At 37.5% G+C, this 27,346-nt stretch overlaps 1 protein-coding gene across 2 annotated transcripts in view; it reads right to left on the reverse strand.

Moving 5' to 3' along the window:
* Nucleotides 1-2,050: 2,050 nt before the first annotated feature.
* Nucleotides 2,051-27,346, reverse strand: part of HECW1 (HECT, C2 and WW domain containing E3 ubiquitin protein ligase 1) — a gene marked incomplete at its 3' end in the record, with an annotated part of 297,921 nt that continues 272,625 nt past the window's right edge. For both annotated transcript variants that reach the window (XM_080917747.1, XM_080917746.1), the window contains exons 23-28: nucleotides 14,550-14,648; nucleotides 13,874-14,003; nucleotides 11,998-12,144; nucleotides 11,001-11,115; nucleotides 8,475-8,673; nucleotides 2,051-2,162 (exon numbers count right to left, since the gene is read on the reverse strand). In XM_080917747.1, the coding sequence (XP_080773873.1) occupies nucleotides 2,051-2,162; nucleotides 8,475-8,673; nucleotides 11,001-11,115; nucleotides 11,998-12,144; nucleotides 13,874-14,003; nucleotides 14,550-14,648 (802 nt within the window). The remainder of the gene's footprint in view (nucleotides 2,163-8,474; nucleotides 8,674-11,000; nucleotides 11,116-11,997; nucleotides 12,145-13,873; nucleotides 14,004-14,549; nucleotides 14,649-27,346) is intronic.

Below are 27,346 nucleotides of genomic sequence, written 5' to 3' on the forward strand. Positions count from 1 at the left end.
CCTTCTATATGTTGGTAGACTATATATTAATCTGATTAATAGATTGTCTCATTTTTGCAAATTGTAAAGCTCTTCAGGAGCAGCTTTCTACATTTGAACAAAATCCTTCTTCTCATTGTATGGCAAGTAAGTGGTAAAAAACTTGAATGCGTGACATTTTTTGTTTTGTGATTTTTTAAAGTATGTATAACATGAATTCTAAATACGTTATTCTAAGAGTTAAAGATTTGGTGAAAGTGATTTTAGCAATGTTTTTGTTCCAAGTTAATAAATAACAACTTCATTGAAATTATTTTTCAGATACTGAAATATGGGCCAGATTTTACTCATCCATTCCTCAAGCTGTGTTTCATACAACATACACCCCATTTTTAGCAAAACTTGTCTTTCCATAGCAATAGAAAGCTAAGTTTGCACCATATATATTTCTTGCTTGACAAAGAGACACAGGAACACAGAGTGTTTTGGCATTGTGAATAATTTTTACTAAGAAAATATTTTAATGTGCAGGAACAAAACACACTGCTATAGTGAGCCATGAGTCACGGCTTCATCGTAAATTAACTTTACATTCTCAGACGTTTCATCTTATTTTAATATGTTGACGACAACAATGAGTATTTAAATAATTGGGTCTCTTTAGCTCTTCTTTTTTTTTTCCCAGTGAAGAAAAACCACTTTCATTTATGTCATATTTCAGATAACACAGATAACATGGTTACAAAAATAGCAAATGACCTTTATGGTTAGATTTATCTCAAATGTACTTAAGATGCCAGGCTTTCTGTGGAGCTGGCGGTTGTTTTTCTAAAAACACATTTTATTAACACTTTGCTGAATGCTTTACAAAATGGATTTTGTGGACACAAGTCAGTGTGTCTTTGAAGAATCACTATGGATGAAGAAGTTTATATTGCCCGTGATTCTTAACAAGCACCGTCGTGCTCTGAAGCTTCGTATGTGGTGTCTGTGGACATCAGATGGGACGAAATTTGAACACCATGATTTAAAAAAGGAAAGAAGAGAAAAAAAAAAAAAGAATGAGAAAAGTATCAAAGCTAAAAAGAAGCCAAAGGTTGGCCTATCTAGTAAATAAACTTGGCTGCAACAGACGCCATGAGATTTATTTGGACTATGTGTGTGTGTGAGAATAGATTAAACAGAATTCATGGATTTGAGTAAATGTTGTATGTCCTGTCCGTTTTCCTGTTTGCCTTATCACTTTCTATGTGACAAAATTAGAGGTAAAGTCTCATCCTTCAATCTACAGCAATTAGTATTTCCTCCTTGGACATGGTACACAGGTTGTGCTTCTTAGGTGGTGAGGGTTCAGGAGGGGTGCTCCCCCACTACACTTTTCTGAACTCAACTTGAGTTAATAGTCCATATTACCCTTGTATTTACTGATAACCTTTTTCTTCTTGCTGTTAATTGCTGGAAGTTTCATATTTGCACCATATGTCTAGGCTAGTTCTGGCTGATGGGACTGATACCACTTATGAATCATGAGTTGAATAAAGAAAATATTTCTGTGTGGCCTTGGCTTTCCACTTGGATAGGATGGATAGGAAATGTAGAGATAGAGAGAAAAAATATTAGTCATCTTCCAGGTCTGAAAATGGTTGCTAGAAATTAGCAAAAATGGTAGTTCTGCTTGGAAGACATAGTCATATAAAAGCATGAAATGCTTACAGCTCAAATCATCTTTAAATGATAGAAATGGAAGTAAACATTTATTACCATTTCATCAGGTGTAGCATAACTTGCACTCATATTTCATTGTTAGGAATGGAGGTATGTGGAGGTATACACAGACCTTGAGACAGCTGTTTTGTAGTATTGCATACAGGCTAGCAGTTCATTGGAAACAGAGGAGATAAGCCTGAAGATTAGATCTGAGAAGAAGGCAATTCTTCATGCACAACTTTTGCCAATTCTAATTTGCTTTGAAATAAAAATCATGGAATACCAAAGTCAAAGGAGGGGAGGAAGTCATCCCAGAAAGTATGCTGTCATTGTTCAGAATAATGTCAGGCAAGGTCCCACGTCTTCACTCAAGTCCAAAGGTACTGGTTTCCTCTACTGCTGTCAACAACTTCTCATACAACATGGAATATGAAGGATATGGTGGGAGATCCAATCGGTTGAAGCATGTATGTGCCCTGGGTGGGGGAGAAAATACAGATGAGAATATTTTAAGGGCTGCTTTTGGTTACATTGATAACTTAAAAGGGGAGTCAAAGGTGAACCAGACAATGATTTTGGAAAATCAGAAAAGATGCAAATAACAAACCATGATGGCCATTGAGACACAACAAGTTTAGGAAATAGAAGAACTAGAAACAGTTAATTGTTTGTTAATAAAACTACACTATACTACAAGTACAGTAGAGAACCAACAGTCAAGTCTATGCTATTATCCTAATTTGAAATTTAAATAACATAAAGAAGACAGAGGCATTTTTAGTGCTAATGGATCATTCCAAAGCATCCTTACCTCCCTTGTGAGTTCTAGGCCTTGTTAAACCACAAATATCTACTTGGAAGAGTTAGTGGTGCTCTGTAATACTGAGATCCAGTTCTCCATGCCAGGTGTGTTGTGGAAACAAGTTACCTCTTCTACACTAGTGGAACACACATCAATTGAAGCTTACATGCCCTACTCCCAAGAACCCCTGAGCATGTGGGACACTCCTTCCCCAAGCCAGGGAGAGTGTTTATATCATTGTCATCCATGTAGCCTTGCTCAGAATGGGTTTCATTTTGGTGGCACATACTTGCTCTATCTGTCCTCGATTAGCTATGTCTTTCTTCTTACATGGATAATACACGGTATACACCTGTGTGGATAACTTAGCAGTGAGCAGAAGAGGCATAACCACACAGATTTGTCCTTGGTATCTGCTTCCTTCCAGAGACTCTTTGTTTCTATGGAAACTTGATTCTGCTATTTTGACAAAGCAGAAAGAAGAATGTATTGGTACAGCTGGAAGTTAATTTTATGCCTTTTCCTCCCAGATTGGGTGAGTGGTATGTTGAAGTTGTGTTTATACATCAACCAGAACATAAAAGGACACTAAGCTAATACAAAACAAAATAAATCAGAACAACAACAACAACAACAACAACACCCCATAGAATAAAACTATGGGATGTTTGCTTTTGAATTACAAGGTCCTTTGGGGGAAGTGTTTATAACCTATACCTTTCCTCTGACAAAATAAATGTTAAAATACTGTGTGGGCCTCCTTGGGAGATAGAAGAAGGAAGGTGGATTTTTCTGCTGAGGGAGAATCTGAGAAGGGTGTTTGTGTTTGTCTATCCAGCATCTAAACTTGCTTTTGGCAATGGTTTCCTCTTTATACTTGTGTTTCTGCCTGTCTTTACCCAGAGCTGAACTAATACCAGAGCTCTCTGACCAGACCCTGCTGGGAGAGAGCTGGTCCCCCAGAAGTATTGAGATACCTGAGAGCACAGAAAAGTGGATTCCCCACTTCTGCTTCGAGGAACCTGCCTGGAGCCCTCGGAACATAGGAACAGTAGCAGCCTGGCTGGCACAGTATCCTTCCAGTTTCTGTCTGCATCCTGAGCTGACACTGTGTCAAACGTCTCTGTACTGAGACCCTGCTGGGAGAGAGCTGGTCCCTCAGTAGTGCTGACACACAGGCTTACAGGAGGGACAGCAAGACCAGCTAACACCAGAGATAAACAGACAGTGAGAGGCGAATCCAGAAACATAAGCAACAAAAACCAAGGACACTGGTATCATCAGAACACAGTTCCCCCATCACAGCAAGTCCTGGATACCCCAACACACTTGAAAATCAAGATTCTGATGTAAAATCACAACTCATAATGATATTAGAGGACTGTAAGTAGAAAATAAATAACTTCCTTAAAGAAACACAGGTAAACAGGTAGAATCCCTTAAAGAAGAAACATAAAAAACACAAAAATATCTTTTAGAAAATTACAAGAAAACACAACCAAAAAGGTGAAAGAATTGAACAAAACTATCCAGGATCTAAAAAATAAAGCAGAAACAATAAAGAAATCACAAAGGGAGACAACCCTGGAGATAGAAAACTCAGGAAAAAGATCAGAAGTCATAGATGCAAGCATTACAGACAAAATACAAGAGATAGAACAGAGAATCTCAGGAGCAGAAGCTACCATAGAAAACATTGAAGAGTCAAAGAAAATGCAAAATGCAAAAGGCTCCTAACCCAAAACAACCACAAAATCCAGGACACAATGAGAAGATCAAACCTGAAGATAATAGGTTTAGAAGAGTGAAGATCCACAACTTAAAGGACCAGCAAATATCTTCAATAAAATTATAGAAGAAAACTCTAATCTAAAGAAAGAGTTACCCATAAACATACAAGAAGCTTACAGAACTCCAACTAGATTGGACCAGAAAAGAAATGTCTCTCATAATAGTCAAATACCAAATGAACAAAACAAAGAAAAATATTAAAATCAGTAAGGGAAAAAGGACAAGTAACATACAAAGGCCTACCTATCAGAATTACATCAGACTTTTCAACAGAGACTATGAAAGCTAGAAGATCATGGGCAGATGTCATACAGACCCTAAGAGAATAAAATATCAGTCCAGGCAACTATATCCAGCAAAACTCTTAACATAGGTGGAGAAACCAAGATATTCCATGACAAAAACAAATTTACACAATATTTTTCTAGAAATCCAGTCCTACAAAGGATAATAGATGGAAAATACCAAAACAAGGAGGAAAACTACACCCTAGAAAAGTCAAGAAAGTAATCTTCTTTCAACTAACACCAAAAGAGACAGCCACACAAACATAATTCCACCTCTAACAACTAACATAACAGGAAACAACAATCACTGGTCCCTAATATCTCTCAACATCAATGAACTCGACTTCTCAAAAGAAGCCACAGACTAACAGACTGGATATGTAAAGAGGACCCACCATTTTGCTGCATATAGAAAACATCCCTGAGTGACAAAGACAGACACTACCTCAGAGTAAAAGGCTGGGAAACAATTTTCCAAGCAAATGGTCCCAAGAAACAATTTGGATTAACCATTCTAATATTGAATTAAATTGTCTTTAAACAAGAAGTTATCAAAAAAGATAAGGAAGGACACCTCATACTAATCAAAGAAAAAAAAATACAACAAGATGAAATCTCAATTCTGAATATCTATGCTCCAAATGCAAGGACACCTTACTAAAGCTCAAAGCACACATTACACCTCACACAATAATAATGAGAGACTTCAACACCCCACTCTCATCAATAGATCATAGATACAAACTAAATGGAGACACAGAGAAACTAACAGAAGTTATGTATCAAATGAATTTAACAGATATCTATAGAACATATCATTCTAAGACAAAAGAATATACCTTTTTCTTAGCACCTCATGGTATCTTCTTAAAATCGAACATATAATCACTCACAAAACTGGCCTCAACAGATACAAGAAGATCAAAATAATCCCATGCATCCTATTGGATCACCATGAACTAAGACTGGTCTTCAATAACAACAAAAACAACAAAAAGCTCACATACACATGGAAGCTGAACAATGCTCTACTCAGTGATAACTTGGTCAAGGAAGAAATAAATAAGGAATTAAAGACATTTTAGAATTTAATGAAAATAAATGTACAACATACCCAAACTTATGGGACACAATGAAATCAGTGGTAAGAGGAAAACTCATAGCTCTGAGTGCCTCCAAAAAGAAACAGAAGAGAGTATACACTAGTAGCTTGGCAGCACACCCCACAGCTCTAGAACAAAAGGAAACAAGTACACTTAACTAGACAGCAGAAAGTAATCAAACTCAGGGCTGAAATTTACCAAGTAGGAACAAAAAGAAGTGTACAAAGAATCAACAAAACCAAAAGTTGGTTCTTTGAGAAAATGAACAAAATAGATAAACTCTTAGGCAGACTAACCAGAGGCAGAGAGACAGTATCCAAATTAAGAAAATCAGAAATGAAACGGGAGACATACCAACAGAAACTGAGGGAATTTAAGACATCATAAGATCCTACTACAATAGCCCATACTCAATAAAACTGGAAAATCTGGATAGAAGCAGGGGGAAGGGCAGTGGGATAGGGGGTTTCTGGAGGGGAAACTGGGAAAGGGGATAACACTTGAAATGTAAATAAAATATATACAATAAGATGAAAATGCAGAAAAACAATTTTAAAGGAAGAGCATACATCTATTCCTCCAGGGAAACTTTCAACTTTTCAAAACTCAGGAAGCATACAACTCAAAAGCTTCAGGAACTCCCTGAGACTTAGGCATACACACAGTAAGGGTGGTCGAGAGATTTTCTCAGATGCCCAGAAGTGGTTCATACTAGCTGAGATGCCTATAGCAGACACTTTCCATTCCACTGAGCTACATGCATATTGTACACTCCACATTCCCAGCTTTGGTGAGCTATTCTGGAGTAGGTTTTAGGTGATGCAGCTTTCAGAGTCATTTCTGCTCTTTTAAGTAACATCTTGCTCATATGCCTCTAAGTATCTCCAATAAAATTCATTGGTCCACAAAGTTAGACTTTGTTGGCATTATTTATTTGGTCTGTTGCCAGTTTCCTATCTGGGGTAAGCAGACATTTTTCTCAGATCTCCACATAACACTCAACAGCACATGAACAACATTCCCAAGGAGAGCAAGAAAGCTGGGAAAATTAGATGAAAAGTAAACATAAGTATCAATTAATTAATTAATTACTTTTATGTATGAGTTCTCTATCTGAATGTATACCTTCATGCCATAAGAGAGCATTAGATCAGGACATTTTAGACGGCTGTGAGACACCATGTGGTTGCTGGGAACAGAACTCAGGACCTCTGGTAAGGTAGCCAGTGCTCTTAACTGTTGGCCATCTCTCTAGCACAAAATCTTTTAATTATATGAATTTAGCAAAGGTATTTTTGTGCTTCTATAGTTTGTACATAGCATGTTCCACCAAGGCAAAAAATGTTAAAAAGTTCAATTCAGCAGTGATGCCACTGGGAAACAATGAGAGCTTTAACATGTGGAGTGTAGTGAGGGAAAGTAGGTTATTAGGGACATTTCTTCAAGAAGACCTTTTACTATTTCTCTTTCTTCTTTTCTTTTCTTATCTCCATTCTACATCCCTTCTTCTATCCTATCCCTTGCTCTCAGACATGAGAAAACTGGATTTTTTTCTTATACTTCCCGTCATGATACCCTCCTAGATCCAAAATAACAAGACCAATCGGTCATGGACTAAAAACTATAAAACAATTAGCCAAAATACCATCTCTTCCTTTTAGATTAATTTATCTAAGAATTTACTATAGTAAGGACCATGTTGAGATAGATCTGTATCAAATATATATCTTTTTTAATTAGAAAATATGAAAAGATGATAGGAGTCTGGTTCTTTTCAGTTAACACCATGATCAAAGTGACTCATAAAACAAAGCATTTAATCGGGGAGTTTTTTTCCATTTTAGAGGATTAGTTTATGATCATAATGATAGGAAACAGACAGGTAGGACAGTGGAGTAGTATCTGAGAGATTTATATCCTGATCTGTAGGCAGCAGGCAGAGACAGAGACAGAGAGTGTACCTGAGCCTGGTGTGGGTTTTAAAATCTGTCAAGCCCACTCCATTGAAGTATGCCACATACTTCTTCCAACAAGACCACACCTCCTAGTCCTTTCCAAACAGTTCCGCTAACTAGGGAACAAATATTCAGACAGCTAAGTTTATGAGGGACATATTCATTCAAATACCATAGAATTCATATTTTTTATGTTTATTATAGAGTAATATTTATTACTAGAGTGACTTTCCAGAAGTATTTCTAGCAATCCTATTTTATTGATCAAATTATGCTACCCAGAGCAGAATAAAAAGGACCATGTAAGACTTGGCACTGAAAATTATGAGGTAGGAAGTTTAAAGTGCCTTTTTGTGAATTTATTAAGCAATAGGTTTTAAAATAAAGTACTGTATAGAAATTACTGTAGAGATTCAGGAATATACACGATCCCATCTCCACATATTTTAAAAATCACTGGAAAAAATGTGATATATACAGAAATATCAACTATCTATCCTCAAATGTATCAAGTATGTGCTATGTGTATGCTTTATGTCATGGGGTTACTTTGCATTTCTAGCATTTCACAGTAACGACCTTGCCTTCACTATCTCCTAAAGAAAATTCGAGTTAAGTTTTGGATGGATTGGGCAGTCTACCATTATTGTCACATTGGACATTACAGCTCAAATATGATCAACAACTAACATTTCACTAAGAATACAGTCTTAGTACAAGCCTTAGAAGTTTCATACTTACATCTTTAGTGGTGCAAATAACAGTACACTGTGTGACAAGAAACATTTTATCTTAAAAGACTCAAGACTTGAATACCAATGCATGCTTTTCCTCTTTAGAGTTCATGTACCTGGGAAGAGATGTAATCTTCCCCCACTTCTCTATGCAGAAACGTCGAAGCCCATTGCTTCCCCGCAGAGCTGCAAAGCCTTCATAGGGCACACTTGACGTTCCTGTCACAAACTGAAGCAATCTCAATCTCTGCTCATTATTGAAGCGTTCCACTGCAGCCCAGAACCAGCGGATCACAAGATGGCCATCATGATAACCTGGTTTAAACAAAGAGGTGGAGTCCAGGAGAAAGGAGGAAGGGACAGATGTGTTAGCTGAACTGCAACTTCAGATCTTTTGATTTTGCTGATAATGGCACTTAGATAGGCAAGACTAAGCCAATTTAAATAACTTGGTCAGGTTTTAAAACAAGCAGACTTAGAATATAGCTCTTTTACAAAACTGGGTATTTGAGAGGTTTTCTCTGAGGTGTTTGCTGGTCATTTAAACAACTGGTTACAACCTGAAATAGCTCAGCCTTATGTGAATTTAAGTAAGGAACAAAAAGGCTCAACAGAAGCAGACTATCTATTTTTTTTTTGTTTTGTTTTTGTTTTTATGCTTTAGCTCTTGGCAACAACATAGCACAGAAAGGTCTAGAACAGATAGAAGTTACTTGCAAACCTGGCTGAAGAGGACATGTTTCCAGAAGTCATGACTGCCCAAAGAGAAAATCCTGATTCTAACACACAGTTGTTCTCTGAATCAAGCCTGGTTGTGGAGCTGCCTTTAGGCTCCGTCGAAGAAGAAGAAAGAAATGATCACCACACACTACAAAGGTAAGAGGCATTGGAAGAGATGGGAGATACATGTGGGTAGAAATTGAGAAAGCTCTGCGAAGGAAGCAGGGTTTGAGTTTGGCATGGGAGGCATTTATGTAGGAGAGCCAAGCGAGAGGGCATTCTTAGCAAAGGAGGTAATGACAGTGAGGAAAGCATGAGGTATCAGGAAATCAGCTAACAGCCGAGTTTCTGTAGAACCTGGGCCAGGGAGTTGCTGAGCCATTAGGAGTCTTACTGGTTCAGCAGAAGCATTCCTGTTGAATAAGTCTGCCACAAGTTTTCTTAACTTATCTGCATAGAAATTCCAGATGGTTTTGCAGGTGACTGGCTGAAGGAGGCTGAGTTGGTGTGCCGTTCCTTTCTCTCCTTTGTTATACTGGTTGGGATTTCTCTCTACTAGCTTACCTAAAAAGAGGGTTTTTGAGGCTAGACTACTGGAAAAGTCTTCTCTGAGTAATAAGACTATGTCTTGGGGAAAGATCTGATCTGATCCAATCTGATGAAAATGATGTTTGCAAAGTCTACATATGTACACATATACTGCACTAACAATTTAACACCAGTCTTACGTTGAAATGTTTTTTTGGACATATTAAGTTAAAGAGCATAAATTAAAATACCTTGTTTGTATTTTTTCTAATATGGCTATTAGAAAATTTAGTCAGTGCCAGGTGTGGTAGTGCATGCCAAATGTAGAAAGCAGAGGCAGGTGGATCTTTGTGAGTCTGACACCAGCTTTGGTCTACATAGTAAGTTCCAAGCCATCTAAGGCTAGACAGTGAGACACTATCTTAGCAAGTAAACTAACAAACAAACAAATAACTTCAAACTTACACTTGTGATTCATATTCTATTTCTACTTTGTATGACTAGTCTAAGAAATCAAATGTTCTGGGAAAATACTCCCTGAAGTCAGCATATGGTAAGAATTACAATTTGTATTGTAAAAAAATGGTGGATAGAATATAAACAGAGAGGAGAGAGAGAGAGAGAGAGAGAGAGAGAGAGAGAGAGAGAGAGAGAGAGAGAGTAGTTAGAATCCTGTGGAAACGAAGGTAGACTGAGGCAAAGAAGGCTAAAATTCCACAGGAAGCAAAAGACTTTTCTGTGACAGCGTCCAGCTGGCCCAAGAGCTCACATATAGAAGCTGCGTTGTCCATGAGCCTTCACATGACATTCGAGGGATTACTGCTGCCTGAAAAGAAGTTCAGTCAGAAACCATTTAAAAAGTGATAAACTGGGCTCAGGATACTCCTTAGTGGTGTAGCATTTGCCGAAGAAGCACCGAACCTTAAATCCCAGACACTGTCAATCACAGTAGCATCAACTCCAGATAGTGCTGGGATACACTACTACTTAGTTATCCAAAGGGATGAAACACTAAAACATGACAGAACATGAATGACTCTCAAGAACTATGTTAAGTCAAAGAAGGCAGACACAAGGACTGTATTTTGTGTGATAGGATGCATTTGACAGTTCTAGAGGTGTTAAATCCCACAGAGGCAGGATAAAGATTTATGGTTGCCAGATGCTTGGAAGATGGAGACAAGAGGAAGAGAACAACTGCCTGATGGCTGTCAGCCTTTCTGGAGATGGTGAAAGCATTTTAGAGCCAGGCAGAGCCAGGTATTGTTCCATAAGGTTTTGATTGTGCTGAATATGATTGAGCTCTTTCTTTAGAATGGTCCACTTTCCATCAAGCCAGCTTTATTTCCACACATTGTTTTAGGACCGTGTCATCCTAAGCACTGCTAGCTCACCTCCCCGGTACTCCGTGTTGTTCCTCCAGTCATTCAGGTCGATTTCAGCAGTGCCAGCGATTACCAGCTCCAGCTCCCTCGCATCAAACACTGAGACGAGCCTTGAGTCTACAACCTGAAAGACAGGGGCAGCACACACACACACACAAACACACAGATACACAGACACACAAACACAGACACACACACAGACACACAAACACAGACACACAAACACAGATATACACACAGACACACAAACACAGACACACACACATACATACACAAACAGACACACACAGACACAAACACAGAGACACAGACACACACAGGCACACACAAACACATACACAAACAGACACACACAGACACACAGACACACAGATAAACAGACACATACAAACACACACAAACACACACACAAACACACATACACATAGAGAGACACAGACACACAGACACACAAACACACACACAGACACATACACAAACACACACACAGACACACACAGATACACACAGACAAACACAGACACACACACAGACACACAAACACAGACACACACATACACAAACAGACACACACACAGACACACAGACACACACACAGACACACACAAACACACACTTACAATTACTATTGTTTTTTATCATATTGGGAAAGTGTCATTTATAAATCATTTATTTCGATATGTGGTCATTTCAAAATTTAAAATCATAGCAGAGGTCTGAATACCTATGTCTTCCATTCTACTTGCATGTTATCTTTATCCCTACCCCTGGAGCCTGAAATATGTAATTGTATTATAATCTCAAAATAATTCTTAAACAGAAGCTATTAGGTTCGTCCTCTCCTACTGAGGTCAGACAAGACAGTCCTCTGCTACATATGTGCCTGGGCCCTCGGACTAGCCTGTGTGTGCTCTTTGGTTGGTGGCTTAGTCTCTGGGAGCTCCTCCAGCCTCCAAAGCAGAGCGCAAGGCGATGGGCTACTTTCCTGGGCCGCTCAGAGTCGTACCTCATAGAAACCCCTGACCAGTGCCTCGGTCTGCTGCACCACGCCACGTTCCACACGCCACTTCACCATCCGCTCAATGTACTCCTTCTTGTTCTTCTCAGTCACCTGCGTGTTGGCACCTCCAGACTTCAACTCTCTTTCTGTTACCTTGCGAATAGACAGGAGGATCACGATGCTTATCATTCAGGAGACACTTTTATTTAGTCTGACAGCAGCACAAACTCCCCCCAAAACAAACAAAACAAAACAAAACAAAACAAAAAGACAGTTTTTTTCTTCCCGAAAGTTACTAAGGAAAGTTTCTGTTGTTTGAAGAAAATTCTTAAGCAACTTAGAAGTGCTACAATTTACTTACTTATTTTTGTACAAAAAGGAAACATTTCTTTTTTTTAAGCTTTATTTGTTTATTATGTATACAATGTTTCATCTACATATTTGCCTGGGTACAGAAGAGGGCACCAGACCTCATTATAGATGGTTGTGAGCCACTATGTGGTTGCTGGGGACTGAATCCAGGACCTCTGGAAGAGTAGCCAGTGCTCTTAAGGTCTGAGCCACCTTTCCAGCCCTAGAAACATAGTTCTTTAACTCAAGGGGTATAATGGAAACAAATGAGAAATAATATGGGTTGTTTATTAAGGTGAAAAGAGCCAAGTGTCTCAACATTATAGTCAGATACTTGATGACTCTATCTCAATTAGGCAACAGATTGTAGCTGTTATGTGGCAAGTTCCTACTGCATACCTAAGGAGTACAGTAGATGTGGGCAGAAAGATTTGTTTTTCTCAGCTGGCTGTGAATGTAGCTAGGACGGAGAGCACAGATAATCAGAGGGGTCTCCACTCATAAAGGAACTCATGCTTCTAAAGACAAACTCATCAGCCAGGAGCTAGGATCTATGTGCTATCTTTTTGTGTACTAGAGAATATAAAAATATATTTCACGTGTTTTTCTAAGCATATATACATTATATTCTAAATATGTTCTTTATTTTCTTTTTTTCTGGTAAGCATATCTCAGAAAATCTGTACCAATTTAGATATTATTAACAGATAGAGAGTCTTATACCTACTTGACCAACAGATTTAATGCTATGTTAATAAATAGAAAACATATGGGGAAATTTTGTGTTAAGTAGTATCAAAATCTATGCATACTGGAGTACTAAGTAGAGGTAATGAAAGAACTATTATGTAGTTTTGAAGATACAGAAATACCTTGTATCATATGGTATACCTTAAATGTTTTCTGATCCACAATTACATTTGATTTTCAAAATTCCCGCATAAGTAGAACAACATCATGGTGACAGATAAGGAAGATGCCTTGTCAGGGCTATTAAAAAAGAAGTTCTGGGGCTGGAGAGATGGCTCAGCAGTAAAAGCACTGGCTGCTCTTACAGAGGAACTTGTTTTGAACTAGTGAGATTTTTGCTATCTAATTTAAAAATAAAATTTTATTAACATATGATTTAGCCATCCTATACCTGAGATAGGACATATGTAAAGCATATGGAATTTAAGAACTAGCCGTAGGGCCCAACCAGTCCATTCTTGTTCACAACATTACTGACAATAACCACAGGGATGGAAGAAACAGTTATTTGAAAGATCTAGAGTAAAAATCATAAAAATAAGAAATTGTATGGCATTTTCCAGGAGTTAGGGGTTGGGAGGAATTAAAGGGTGTTGTTTAATTGGGAGAGTTTCAGTTTTGAGAGGAAAAAAAAAAGTTCTAAAGATTAGATGCCAAACAATGTGAACGCATTTAACAATACTTGAAGTGCACACTTCAAATCTAAGATGGTCAAGTTTTATTCTATGCATTTACCATAGTGAAAAACAAAATGTGCTTTCCAAGTCCACACCACACAAACCTGTCCAAACACTTCTTCGTTAACAGTGAAAGTGAGGTCAAGAATATCTGTGATGTTGTTGTCCTTCATCCACTGTAAACTCTGGTGGAATTCCTCATCCAAATATTCTAGGTCACTCAGATCACACGGCCTGGCAGCAAGAAAAATGAGTAAACAAACATGGTTTCCAGACCCCATCCCAAACATGATTGCATGGCTTCTCAATAAAGCACCATGGGTTTCACAATCACTTGATACTTTTGAATGCATTGATGAAACAGTAATTGAATAGTTTTAATTTATTATTCAATAGTTTCCTTTTAAAATGAAACTGCTAAAACTTCAGTAATAAACATGAAATAATTATTGACACATAAGTACCTAAAAATCAAGCCAATTCTACTCAACTGCTTAATACAATGGTTGCAATGTTATCATTTCTACATAAATGAATTAATGCCCATTATATGGTTTTGCTAATAGAAGTCATTTCTTATACCTACAAATGCCCTTTGTTGCAGTGAGGTGTATGGAAGATACATATGCACTCAGAACAAGAAATGATACAAATTTAGTAGGAATGGCTGGAACAAAAGTGGCAAAAAAAAAAAAAAAAAAAAAAAAGCCAGAGACATGAAGAGGAACAGCGCTGTCATCCTGCAGTTAGGCTACATGGAACCATCCTACAATCACTTACAGCTTCAGGAGTCCCTTATAGAAGGGTCTTGTGAAGAAAGCATCCAAGAGGTACTGATGAATCAGGGCTAGGCCCAGTATACGGCCACTGAATCTAAACCTGCAACATACAATGAAACAAAAAAGTTTAAGAGTTACTAGGAATTTACATTACTAAGTATTTTAATTTGTACAAAAATTGTAAATGTAGCTTTATTCATGGTGTTGGTGGTTGGACCAAAAAAACATAGCCTCAAACATAAGCTGTACCACTGAGTACCCTCTTGCTCAACTCAATGCATTTATGAACAGTATTCAGCTTAAAATGAATTTGCCCATTGATGATATAAGGAGGTTTCCATTCTCTTCACCACATACAATGGTCATGTGATTGGTATGTTCTAAATGAAACCTTCTATGCTACGGTAAGATTGATGTTATTGATCTAAGAAGAGGAAATCATTGAGGAAGGGAAATGCAGGAACCTGAAATACAAAGCCCAACTTAGACCCAAAGAGAACCTGGACCAAAATAATAGAAAACTGTCTCTCTGCTCAACGTGTCTTTGCTTATTTAGATATTTTATATTACCGAAAGGCCCATGCTTGGAGGTGGAGGCTTGAATATAGGTCACAGGTGGCAGTTATTATTTAAAGACAGTGGGAAACAGTTCTATGCACTTCCAATGTGATGACAGATAACACAATCAACCATTATTATTCAACATTGTCAGCTACACAATGAAAGAACAAGGTCACTTCCAGGAAGAATCAGTCATTTAGATTTGGTCAATCTACAAAATAAAGGACCTTACTTATTTCAATCTTTGTTGGACCAATTTGTTTCATAGAAAGTTTTCTGGTGAATTCCTTGGATGAGTTACAAGATTACCTGTAGTTTGCCAAGGTGATTGATTTCTCTACTGTATGAAGATCCCTTGGCTTCTTTTTTTGACAAAGACTTTGTCAATTTCTGCACCTAACTCGAGAACTGTGGTATACATATTTTTCTGTCTAATTTGATCTTTACCTCACCATAAAGTTTTCTGGGTTCTTCCTATTTGGAATTCCTAAGTAACTATTTTTTTTTAAATGTGTTTGATATGACACTTCGTAGTAACCAAACGATCAAATCTGTAAATGCTATAAAAATGTCAAAATGAATAGATTATATTATTTTCTAGAGTAAAAATGAGTAAAAAGCACACTTATTAAATTAGGATTCTTGAAATAGTCTATTCTGCTTGCCTGAAACAGGATGTGAATAATGTACAAAATATTGAGAATTAAGAGAAATCAAATAAAAAAAATAGAGAGAGCTGGTCTCCCAGGAATGCTAACATACCTGAGAGCAAAGGTGAGACTAACTCTTCTGCTCAAATTCCTGTCCCAAGAGGAACCCACCCAAAGCCCTCAGAACACAGGAACTGTGCTACAGCTCTCTGTATCCAGATCTTGCTGGAAGAAAGCTGTCTCCCAGTAGTGCTGACACACAGACTTACAGGAGGGTCAAGTCTCTGTCAGAGACAGCAAGACAAGCTAACACCAGAGATAACCAGATGGCAAGAGGCAAGTGCAAGAACCTAAGCAACAAAAACCAAGGCCACTTGGCATCATCAGAACCCAGTTTTTCCACCACAGCAAGCCCTGGATACCCCAATATACTGGAAAAGTAAGATTCTGATTTTAAAATCACATCTTATGATGATGTTAGAGGACCTTAAAAGGACATAAATAACTTCCTTAAAGAAATACAGAACAACACAGATAAATAAGTAGAATCCCTTAAAGAGGAAACACAAAAATCCCTTAGAGAACTATAGGAAAATACAACCAAACGGGTGAAGGAATTGAAAAGAAACCATCCAGGATCTAAAAATAGAAAAAGAAAAAAATAAATAAATCACAAAGGGAGACAACCCTGGAGATAGAAAACCTAGGAAAAAGATCAGGAGTCATAGATGAAAACATCACCAACAGAGTACAAGAGATGGAAGAAAGAATCTCAGGGGTGGAAGATACCATAGAAAACATTGACACAACAGTCAGAGAAAATGCAAAATGCAAAAAGCACCTAATCCAACATTCAGGAAATAAAGGTCACAGTGAGAAGAGTAAACCAAAGGATAAGAGGTGTAGAGACATAGAAAAATCCCAACTTAAAGGGCCAGTAAACATCTTCAATAAAATTAAAGAAGAAAACTTCTCTAACCTATAGGAAAAGATGCCCATAAAGATAAAAGAAGCCCACAGAACTCGAAATAGATTGGACCAGAAAAGAAATTTCTCCTGACATATAATCAAAACACCAAATGCACAAAACAAACAAAGAATATTAAAAGCAGTAAGGGAAAAAGGTCAAGTAATGTAAAGGTAGACCTATCAGAATCACATCAGACTTCTCAACAGAGACTATGAAAGCTAGAAGATCCTGGACAGATGTCATACAGACGCTAAGAGAACACAAATGCCATCCCAGGCTACTATATCCAGCAAAACTCTCAATTACCATAGATGGAGAAAACAATATATTCCATGACAAAACCAAATTTACACAATATCTTTCTACAAATCTCTACAAAGGATAATATATGGAAAACTCCAACACAAGGAGGGAAATTACACCCTAGAAAAACCAAGAAAGTATACTTAATTGACCCCAGTATTTCCCCAGAGAACTCCTAAACCTGATAAACAACTTCAGCAAAGTGGCTGGATATAAAATTAATTTAAACTAATCAGTAGCCTTCCTCTAGGCAAAGAATAAACAGTCCGAGAAAGAAATTAGGGAAATGACACCTTTCACAATAGTCACAAATAATATAAAATATCTTAGTGTGATTTTTTTAACCAAGCAAGTCTGTATGACAAGAGCTTCAGGTCTCTGCAGAAAGAAATGGAAGAACTTCTCAAAAGATGGAAAGATCCCCCATGCTTATAGATTGGCAGAATTAATATAACAAAAATGGCCATCTTGCCTAAACCAATTTACAGATTCAATTAATTCCCATCAAAAATCCAACTCAATTCCTCATAGAGTTAGAAAGATTAATTTGGAAATTCATTTGGAATAACAAAAAAAAAAAAAAAATCCAGGATATCAAAAGCTGTTCTCAACAATAAAAGAACTTCTGGAGAATCACCATCCCTTAAATCAAGCTGTATTACAGAGCAACAGTTATAAAACTGCATGGTATTGGTACAGAGACAGGAATAGAATTGAAGACCCAGAAATGAACCTATACACCTATGGTCACTTGATCTTTGACAAAGGAGTTTAAACCATCCAGTGGAAAAAAGATATCATTTTCGACAAATGGTTCTGGTTTAACTGGTGGTCAGCATGTAGAAGAATGCAAATAGATCTATTCTTATCACCCTGTACAAAGCTCAAGTCCAAGTGGATCAAGGACCTTCACATAAAGGCAGATACACTGAAACTAATAGAAGAGAAAGTGGGGAAGAGCCTCAAACACCTGGGCACTGGGGAAAATTTCCTCAATAGAACACCAATGGCTAATTGATGAGTGGTACCTCATATAATTGCAAAGCTTCTGTAAGAAAAAAGACACTGTCAATAGGACAAAATGGCAACTAATAGATTTGGAAAAGATCTTTTTTTCCCCCTAAACTTCAGGGGACCTCCAATGACCCACAGAAGAAAAATGAAAATGACAACAGATAGCAAGGATGTGTAACATATTAACATATTCAAAGAGAATGCTCTTTTAAGGTTATTGTTCAAAATTAAATACTCCAGGTTTCAAAGCAGCTTCTCACACCAATCACAGACAAGCAGGGAGCAATGAGCTATATAAGCACTGTGTTCTGTTCCTTTGCTTCTTGTTTGCTATAGTGTAGGATTAATGTTCTGGTAATATGTTCAGGATGAACTATATAGCTTAAACACACCAATAGCTAGACTGTTTTCTAGAATAAATTAGAAGACTTTGAGGAAAAATTATCTCCAAACAGATGAAACTTACAAACACTCTCTCATTTAAAGATATGTTCTTTATGTCTCCAAGGGATAGGAAGTCCTTCCACAAATTAAATGGGGTAAAATTTTTCTTAATTCATCATAGTGAGACACCAAACTACAGCTCATAATATACGTGCAGCAACAAGATCGTAAGGTAAAGACATTCCATTCGTACAAACAGAAAGTGCAAGTACAATACAGTAAAATTGAATTTGAGAGTTCACTCCCAAGATGACGCAAAATGACTAAGGATATTTAAATTTAATTTAAGAAGGAAAGGATATTTAGTATTAACAATTATATTTAAAATTAAGTCCAGAGGCCAAAATCATAACTGCTTTGTTTTTAATTGTTAGAAGGTGAACAGTTATTGATAATCTTCACCACCGACTTCTAGAGGTAAAATAATCCTTACCTCTAGATAGAAGGGTATAAGAATGTTTTCTTAAATAATGAGTAACATGTATTTTAATTGCTAATTTAATTTAATAACATGTAATTTAATTGCTAATCCCTTTGTATCCTCTGTGTACATGGAATCAATTACTTATATATTGAAAACATTCAGAAAGATAATCTCATCTTTTCCAAATGTGAATATTTTTCATTATTATTTCCTAAGCAAAATAGTTAACAGTAGGTTTCTGAATTAATTGGATATTATGATAAATCCAAAGATGATTTAAAGTATATGGGAGGATGTGTGTGTGTGTGTGTGTGTGTGTGTGTGTGTGTGTGTGTATTGTATTCAAGCACTATGCTATCTTACAGGACAGAGTTGAGTGTCTGTCTTAGTTTTGCTTCCTATTGTTGTGTTGATACCTTGATGAAGGCAGCTTAAGAAGAAAAGGGTTTATTTGTCCTGTGACAGGTTGGGAAGCAGCTGCCCACATCAGTCACAGAAGAGCAGGGAGCAAAGATTAATACAATGGTTAATAATAATGGTTCCTTTTCTTCTTGTTTGGTATAGTTTAGGATCTACTTTTTCTAAAAGTGGTGCTGACTACGTTGGCTGGGGCTTCCCAAATCAATTAATGTAATACGAAAAAATACATTCTCTAAAGATAGTATCCACAGGCCAGACTAATCTAAACAGATTCCCTTCTCAGATGATTCATTCACAACAGTCCGTGGATACAAAGAAATTAGTGCATTTAACAGTAAAAACATGGGGACACAATTCTGCCAGTCTGGTACTGTAGTTATTTATAAGGGAAGATTAGAACAAATGTAGCTTTTACTGAATACCTATTGCGCCAGAGCATGGCACTGATAGTGCCCCACTGATCCTTGAAAACACTTTATTTTATGTTTAGGGCCATCCTTGTTTCATAGATTCAGAAGCCCAGAGAGAAGAATTAGTTAAGCAGTTAAGTCTTAGTTAAGTAGTGTAGCAAGGAAACCCACCAGTATCTCCTTTACACCTGACCAAGCCTTTGCTTTTGTCTGTTTTGAGCGGCAGGCATCTTAAGGGTTAGGCTGCCTGGGCAGGGTGCCTATCTGGTCTGTTTCTTCTTCACATGCCAGCTCCAAACACCTCCTGGGATAACTGGAAAGACTCAACAAGGTCAGGTCAAAGGGACAATAATTGTCATAGCAGTGTCACACAAAATCTAGATCAAGACTGTTTGCTCCGCTTTTTGAGATCCAGGGAGTTCTAAAGAGTCATTAAAACTCAGGGAGTCCTAAAGGAGCTTCACTGAGACTCACAATATAAACAACTCAGAAATTTCAAAAAAATTCCCCAAACTGACAAGATCCACAAGACTTCTCCCTTCTCAAGGTTTTATAAGCAGTAAGGGTTGTTGAAGGGATTGAGACTATCTAGGTTACCTGAATCAGACTCTCCAACCTTTCCAGTGCCTGAAAGTTGTGAAAAGAACTGTATGGTCCCAGGTTTCAGGAACTGTCACACTGGCCTGGGACTTCAGTGATGCAGCTGCATTTGAGTCCATGCTCCTGTAGGAAACCCCTCTCCCACACTCTTCATTACTCTTCTCTGTCATTGCTTTCACATCCGGAGTAAGTAGATGTTTGCCAGGACTAGTGTCACACATTAGGAATGTAGCCGTGTCTCAGGAATACGAGGGCCACATGTGATTTTACCCGGCCTCATCTAGTTTCTTCTTCTGGCTCATCTCTGTTCCTTTGTTTACTTGTTAGTGTTATCCATTATTTATATTCTGGTTTTAAGCACCCATAGTGGCAAACCTTACTAACTTAAGTCCAAATTTCCAGCACTGTGCACTGATTGTTCCAGCTCAGGTTGGAGGCAAGGTCTGGATCAATCACGAGTTATTGGAAATAAAGTTGAGAGGGTAGTTGAATATCCCCTAATGGTTTCAGAGAGCCAGTGTGACCAGGTGATGTATGGTAGAAGAGTTTCTGCCTGAAGCCTTGAGAGGGAAAGGGGTCCTGATAGGCCATTTTGTGAAGTTATGAAAATGAAGCCCGAGTTGCATTGGAGAACTCTAGATGATGGAGATACAAGAGCTATAAGATGCCTGCCAAGGAGAGCTACACTGGTCCAAGGAAGGTGTGTGTTGAAAGCAGCCAAGCTGCAATATGAAGCCATCGAAGCCCTTTGAAACTAAAGTTCCACACATCTGACTTGGAACTGCAGGAACTGATATTTTGTCTGCTGGGTTTTGGTATTGTTTTGGTCCAGTATTTCTGCCTAATCATTTCTTTTGGAATGGGAAAATATAGTTTTTGCCATTATGTACTGGAAATATGTAATTCTTTTTTAAAGTCTGATATATATAGCCTCTCTTAAAGACTGGTTTTAGCCTGGACTCAGAGGTAGATGTAGAAGCAAGGAAAGTTTATGCACTTGTAATCTATTCCTGGAGTTTTCTCTGCCTCCCTTCATTTTCTTGACCAGAAGTTTAGCATATTCTGCAGCCTCCATATTTATTTATTTAATTCATTTGTTTTTTAACATGTTGTTTTAATTTTTAACGTATTGTTTCTTCAGAGCAATATGTCAGCATCTGTATCGTAGAACACATGGATTAACAAGACACTGGATTTTGGGTGCTCTTTGTTCTAAGCTTCTTACCTTTCTTATTTAAGGACTTACTGAGAACATACTGGTAGAGATGCTTTCTATATATTCATCTGTGTCACGAAGAAGATGAATACCTGTTTCCCAGTTATAGCTTTTTGAAAACTCATTGAAATAGATGGTGAATGCAAACCTCATACTTTCAATGATCCATTTAAAAAATACTTTTTAGGAGACATGATTAAGAGATTGCCTTTAGTCTTAAAGGGACTTTAGACTTTTTACAACATTGAGACTATTAAACATTTGAAGTTGGACTAAGTACATCTTATATTATGGTATGGACATGAACTTATGGGCATTGAGAGTAGAATGTTGTGTGTTTGAATGATAAAATTTCCCATAGGCCCATAGGTTCCTAGTTGAAGATGTTGTTTGGAGATGTTTTAGAAGAACATCACTGGAGATGGGTTTTAGGACCTCACTCCCTGTGTTTCTTTCTGTCTCTAGCTCTTACATATATATGGTTGAGATGTGTTCTCTCTCGGCCAAAATAAACTCTCCCATAAGTTGTTTTTGGTAATGGTTTTAATCACAGCAACAGAAAGATAACTAAAACACAAGAGCTATCAAGATTTATTGAATAGAATTAAATTGAAAAAATATTTTGGTTTTACTATAATAGACTGTAAGTATGCAAACCTCCTAAAATGTCTAACATATAATATATTATTTGACCAGCCTGGCTATATTAATTACCCATTTTTAGTATTTTTAAGCAGGTCTCAGTGATAGTTTGTATATGCTTGGCCCAGGGAGTTATACTATTTGCAGGTGTGGCCTTGTTGGAGTAGCTGTGTCACTGTGGGTCTGGGCTTTAATACCCTAGTCCCAGCTGCCTGGAAGCCAGTATTCTGCTAGCAGCCTTCAGGTGAAGATGTAGAACTCTTAGTTCCTACCTGTTTCATGGGAGGAAATAAAGGAACAAATAGAGGAGCAGGGATTGATGAAAAGATCATTCAGAGACTGCCTCACCTGGGGATACATCCCATATATAGCCACTAAACCCACACACTATTGCTAATGCCAAGCAGTGCTTACTGGAAGGAACCTGATATGGATGCCTCCTCAGAGGCTCTGTCAGAACCATATTGATACAGAGGAGGATACTTGCAGCTAACCATCATACTGAACACAGGGATCCCAATGAAGAAGCTAGAGAAAGGACTGAAGGAGCTGAAAGGGTGTGCAACCCCATGGAAAGAACAACATTATCAACTAATCAAACCCACCACAGCTCCCAGAGACTAAAACACCAACCAATGAGTTCGCATGGAGAGACCCATGACCCCAGGTGCATATGCCGCAGAGGATAGCATTGTCTGGCAACAATGGGAGGAGAGTCATTTGGTCCAGGGAAGTCTCATTTTTCTAGTGTAGAGGAATGCCAAGGCGCTGAGGTTGGGAGTGGGAGCCACTTCATGGAGGCAATGGAAGGGGGAGGGGTGATAGGATTATGGGAAAGGGGTAACATCTGAAATGTAAATATAGAGACTATCCAATAAAAAAAGAAAAAAAACCCAATACACAGACTCAGTTAAACAAAGAACTGGTTATTGAAATAATATTGACAGCTTCATAGACAAACTAAACAGAGGAAAGAGAAGACCCAAGTTGAGTTGTTATCATGTTATGATTAAATTTTAAAAATTGAGAAATTTTGAAAACTTAAATAAAAAAAAAAAAAAACACTAGGAAAATCAAAAGAACTGCGCTTTTGGCTTGCCAAAATTAAACCAAGAATACGTGGACAAGTTAGACAGATCAATAATGACCAACAGCAATGAGGTATAGCAATAAAGCCTCTCAGTGAAAAAAAAGTCTAGATTCAGATGGAATTCACTACAAATTCTACCAACGCTTTCAACAGCAGTTTTCTTCAAACTGCCCTATATAACAAAAAGGAAACAGCCATTAGCAAACTTACTGTATAAGTCTAGAATTAGAGTATTCTTGTAATAACTGGCATTCCATCTTAACTTAGTCATAGTTGGCAAGATTGATTAAGAAAATGACAACACATGTGGATGAGGATGTAGGAAAAGAGGGACACTTCTTATTTATTGTGGTGTGGATGTAAACTGGTATATGTCCTCTATGGAAACCAATGTAGAGTTTCCTCAAAATGCTGCAAATCAATTAAGAATCAGCTTGGGCATATACCCATAAAACTGCATTTTACAATAGAGATAAAAGGTCAGTTGATTCTAATATATTTATAATATCCAGAAATTGGAAACAGCTTACTGCTGAAGATATTGCATACTTAAAACAGGGTTCAGATGATCGAAAGCCGCTTTCCCGAAGTCCATTGTACCTGGCTCCAGAAAATATGCAACCTGCCAATAAAGGACTAAACAAGTAAAGAGTGTTCCCCAGCTACAATATCTGTGAACCACAGCAGTCACCAGCAAGATAAGCTATGCTTAAAGGTGCAGTAAGTGTCATTCACATGTTGGTGGGAATGGAAAACTATCTAACTTAAGATACTTAAGACTTAAGACACACTCACCAGGAGGAAAATCATGTTTGGTACTGGAAACCTATGCAGTTTTTCAGGGCTACTGAGGTCACAAATCTTAGAATCTACTACTGCCACTTTGCTAATCTAGCATAATTCCTTACAATCTCCTAAGCCTTATCCTTGTACTTACAGATAAGTGTAGCTTCCACTCCCCACACCAAAGAAGTCTCTCTCTCAACAAAAAATGAAGTCAGTAACAGAAAAACACAACTGGACACAATATACAATGCAGAGAGCCACAGTTCATGGGGAACCTAGCACCAGTGGACACATCTTATCACAGCTCTTGTATCTATGATTCAGAGAATATCATAGAAGAGAGGAAGAAAAATTGTACAAGCCACAATTTCAGGAAGTCTGATGTGAAAAGTCTCTCCTAGAAATGATTGCATAAACAATATTAGAGCAATGGAAATCTCAATGAACATGTTTACATGGAGTGGAAAAATTTTCCTGGTGGACCATTACCAGACAAAAACTAAAGGTAACAGAGAACCAAAGGAGAATTAGCTCTTTCTAGGGATGATCCTCTTCACTGAATGTTCTACACACAGAAGTAAGTCTTAAAACCATTTATACACAAACAACAAAAATCGATGCTATAGGTTGAATTGATATGTATTTGTGCATATACATATATATTTATAATGCATGTAAAATACTAATAAAAGAAAAAAGACTGTCAACTTGAGAGCATTAGGACATGGGAGGAGTTTAAGGGAGGTTAACTGGGTGGGACTGGAGGGAGGTAAGGGAGAAGAAATGTGATTTAATATAATATCATTTAAATTTTAAAAATGGAAACATAAAAATATAAGTAAAAGGATAGAGAAAAGAAAAATTTAAAAAACCAGGTAAATAATCGGAACTAGAAACATACAATTTAAGTAAGATAACCTAGCCCCCCAAAGACAAATATTTTATTTATAGATGCTAGCTTTTAAGTTTCAGATACGTATGTTTTGATTGGAACTGCCATAGAAGTTAGGTAGCTAGGAAGCCGCCGGGGAGTAAACGGGAACCTTTCAAGGAAGGAAAAAGAGAGTATAGTGTTTATAAAGAGATAAAGGGAAAACTAGACTAGGATGATTAAAAGGGAGGGTTATGGGAGGACATAATAAAGGAAGGGATATGGAGACAGACAACCAACATTAAGGCCTTTTGAAAAGCCACATTGAAGACTACTACTGTGAGAACTTCAAAACATATACACATCTAAAAGTAATTTGTGTGAAGTCACTACATAATAGGGAAGAAAATGCCCCAAGTAGAATCTAATGCCACGAAATAAAATGTCCAGTGTCAGGAATCAGTTACATCCTAGTGAGCTATTGGTTAAACATGTCATTTATCCCCTGACAAATATCGCAGAATATCATCAAGGTTATTAGTTACCCTCCACAAGATTATGATAAGGTCAGAACTTATTGCTGAAGACACTACTTACTTATGTCATTGAATATGGAGAAATCTGGCTGGTGCCTGACTAGAAGCTTCACCCCTACTGGCTAGTATTCACAGTACTGAAACTGACTCTGCATGATGTCAGAGGAGAAAAGTAATCATCAGTATCACACAGCTACAAAATCCTGAGACCTACGAAAGCAACCTGCCTATAATATATATTGGTACAATAATGGCACAAATGTTATGGGGTAAATAGCCACTTTTTTGTTGGGTTTAAGGCCCACTCTATGTGATAGAACACATACCTGACAAGATCAAAATATATTTTCTGATCACTTGAGTAGTGTCAGGTATGGGATCTGTATCATGGAGTTGGCATTAAATCCATTTAGGTAATGGTTAGTTATTTGAACAAACTGTGTCACTATTACACTAGGGCAATATGCATGCAGATCATCATTTTAGGTTAGAATTTGTAGCTGGGTTAGTGTTTATCTTTCTTCTTTGGCAGCATGCAGAGTACTTTCCAGTATCACCAACAGTTCATATGTAAAGGCTTTAGATAGCAACAGTTTGACTTCCCCATGCTCAGTGAGTTGTATAGATGTTGTCTTCAGCAATAGGACCTTACTGTTAGTTTGTGGAAAACAACCAATAAATAGCCTTGACAATAGCCTACGTTGCTTGGTGATCATTAGAGTTGTCTCTTTCTTTCGTAGATGGGAACAAATACAGAGGCTTAAAGCTGGACTATGTTCAGATAGTGAGAAACTTTGAGACATTCTGTCCCAAATGGAATGTTTCCATCAAATCCCCCCATTCAGGGCTCAGGCAACCTTGTGAAAGAAGGTGTGGAAAGATCCTAAGAACACTAGTGAAATACATTGAAATACGGCCCTCTAAACAAAGTAGGGCCAGGGTGCATACAAACTCACAGAGATTGTGGCAGCGTGTATAGGGCCCGCATGGGTTTTCACCAAATGAGGTCCTAGTGCTGAGAGAAGTGGACACAAGCCCATATCCTCAGTGCAGAAGCTATCCTAAATACCTCACGAAGAAAAAGTTAGTTCTCTCCAATAATGTCTTACTGGGGATACAAATCACTCTTAAGAGCTGGTCCCATACCCACCAGTAGATGGCCAACACAAAATCAACTCAATGGCATCTTTGGAGGTTCTTTTCCTTATAATTTTTTGTGAGGCAATTTTCTTCCTCTCCCTCGCTCTCCTTTTATTTTTAAATCATTCAGGTTGTATTATGGCTTTTAGTTTTGTGTTTTTATGAGATTTCTGTGTGTATGAATGTTGGTGTCTCTACATTTATATGTGTTTCTTAAGATTTTTCTTTGGTTCTCTTTCTTCTATTTGTTTGTTTTGCCCTATTCCCGTTCATTTGTTTGTTTGTTCTTGTCTCATCTCATGTTATTGTTATTTTTTAAATGTTTTTTTGTTTTCTAATGAGAAACAAAAAGGGTGTGGATTTGCAATGGGAGGAGAGGGTGAGTAAGATCATGAAGGAGTTGGTGAAGGGAAAATCTTAATCAGAATATTTTGTATATAAATCATTTTTAATAAAAGAAAACTGAAGAAAATACTAAAGAGCAAAGAAAACTAAATGTATTTTATAAAAAATTGTAAATAAGATGTATTAAAAATTTAAAGTATTATGTTTGGTTATTAAGTTAACACGGGGTAGACTTGTGATAGTTAATCTTGAGTGTAAGTTTGATGGAGTTTGGAATTATCTGGAAGATAGACTTTTGAGCTTGTCTGTGAGGCCATTCCTAGAGATATTTAAATGAGGCAGGAAGACACAGTCTTGATGTAAATGGCACTATCCT

The sequence above is a fragment of the Micromys minutus genome (assembly GCF_963924665.1).
Source record: "Micromys minutus genome assembly, chromosome: 6".
In the NCBI taxonomy this organism is placed as follows: domain Eukaryota; kingdom Metazoa; phylum Chordata; class Mammalia; order Rodentia; family Muridae; genus Micromys; species Micromys minutus.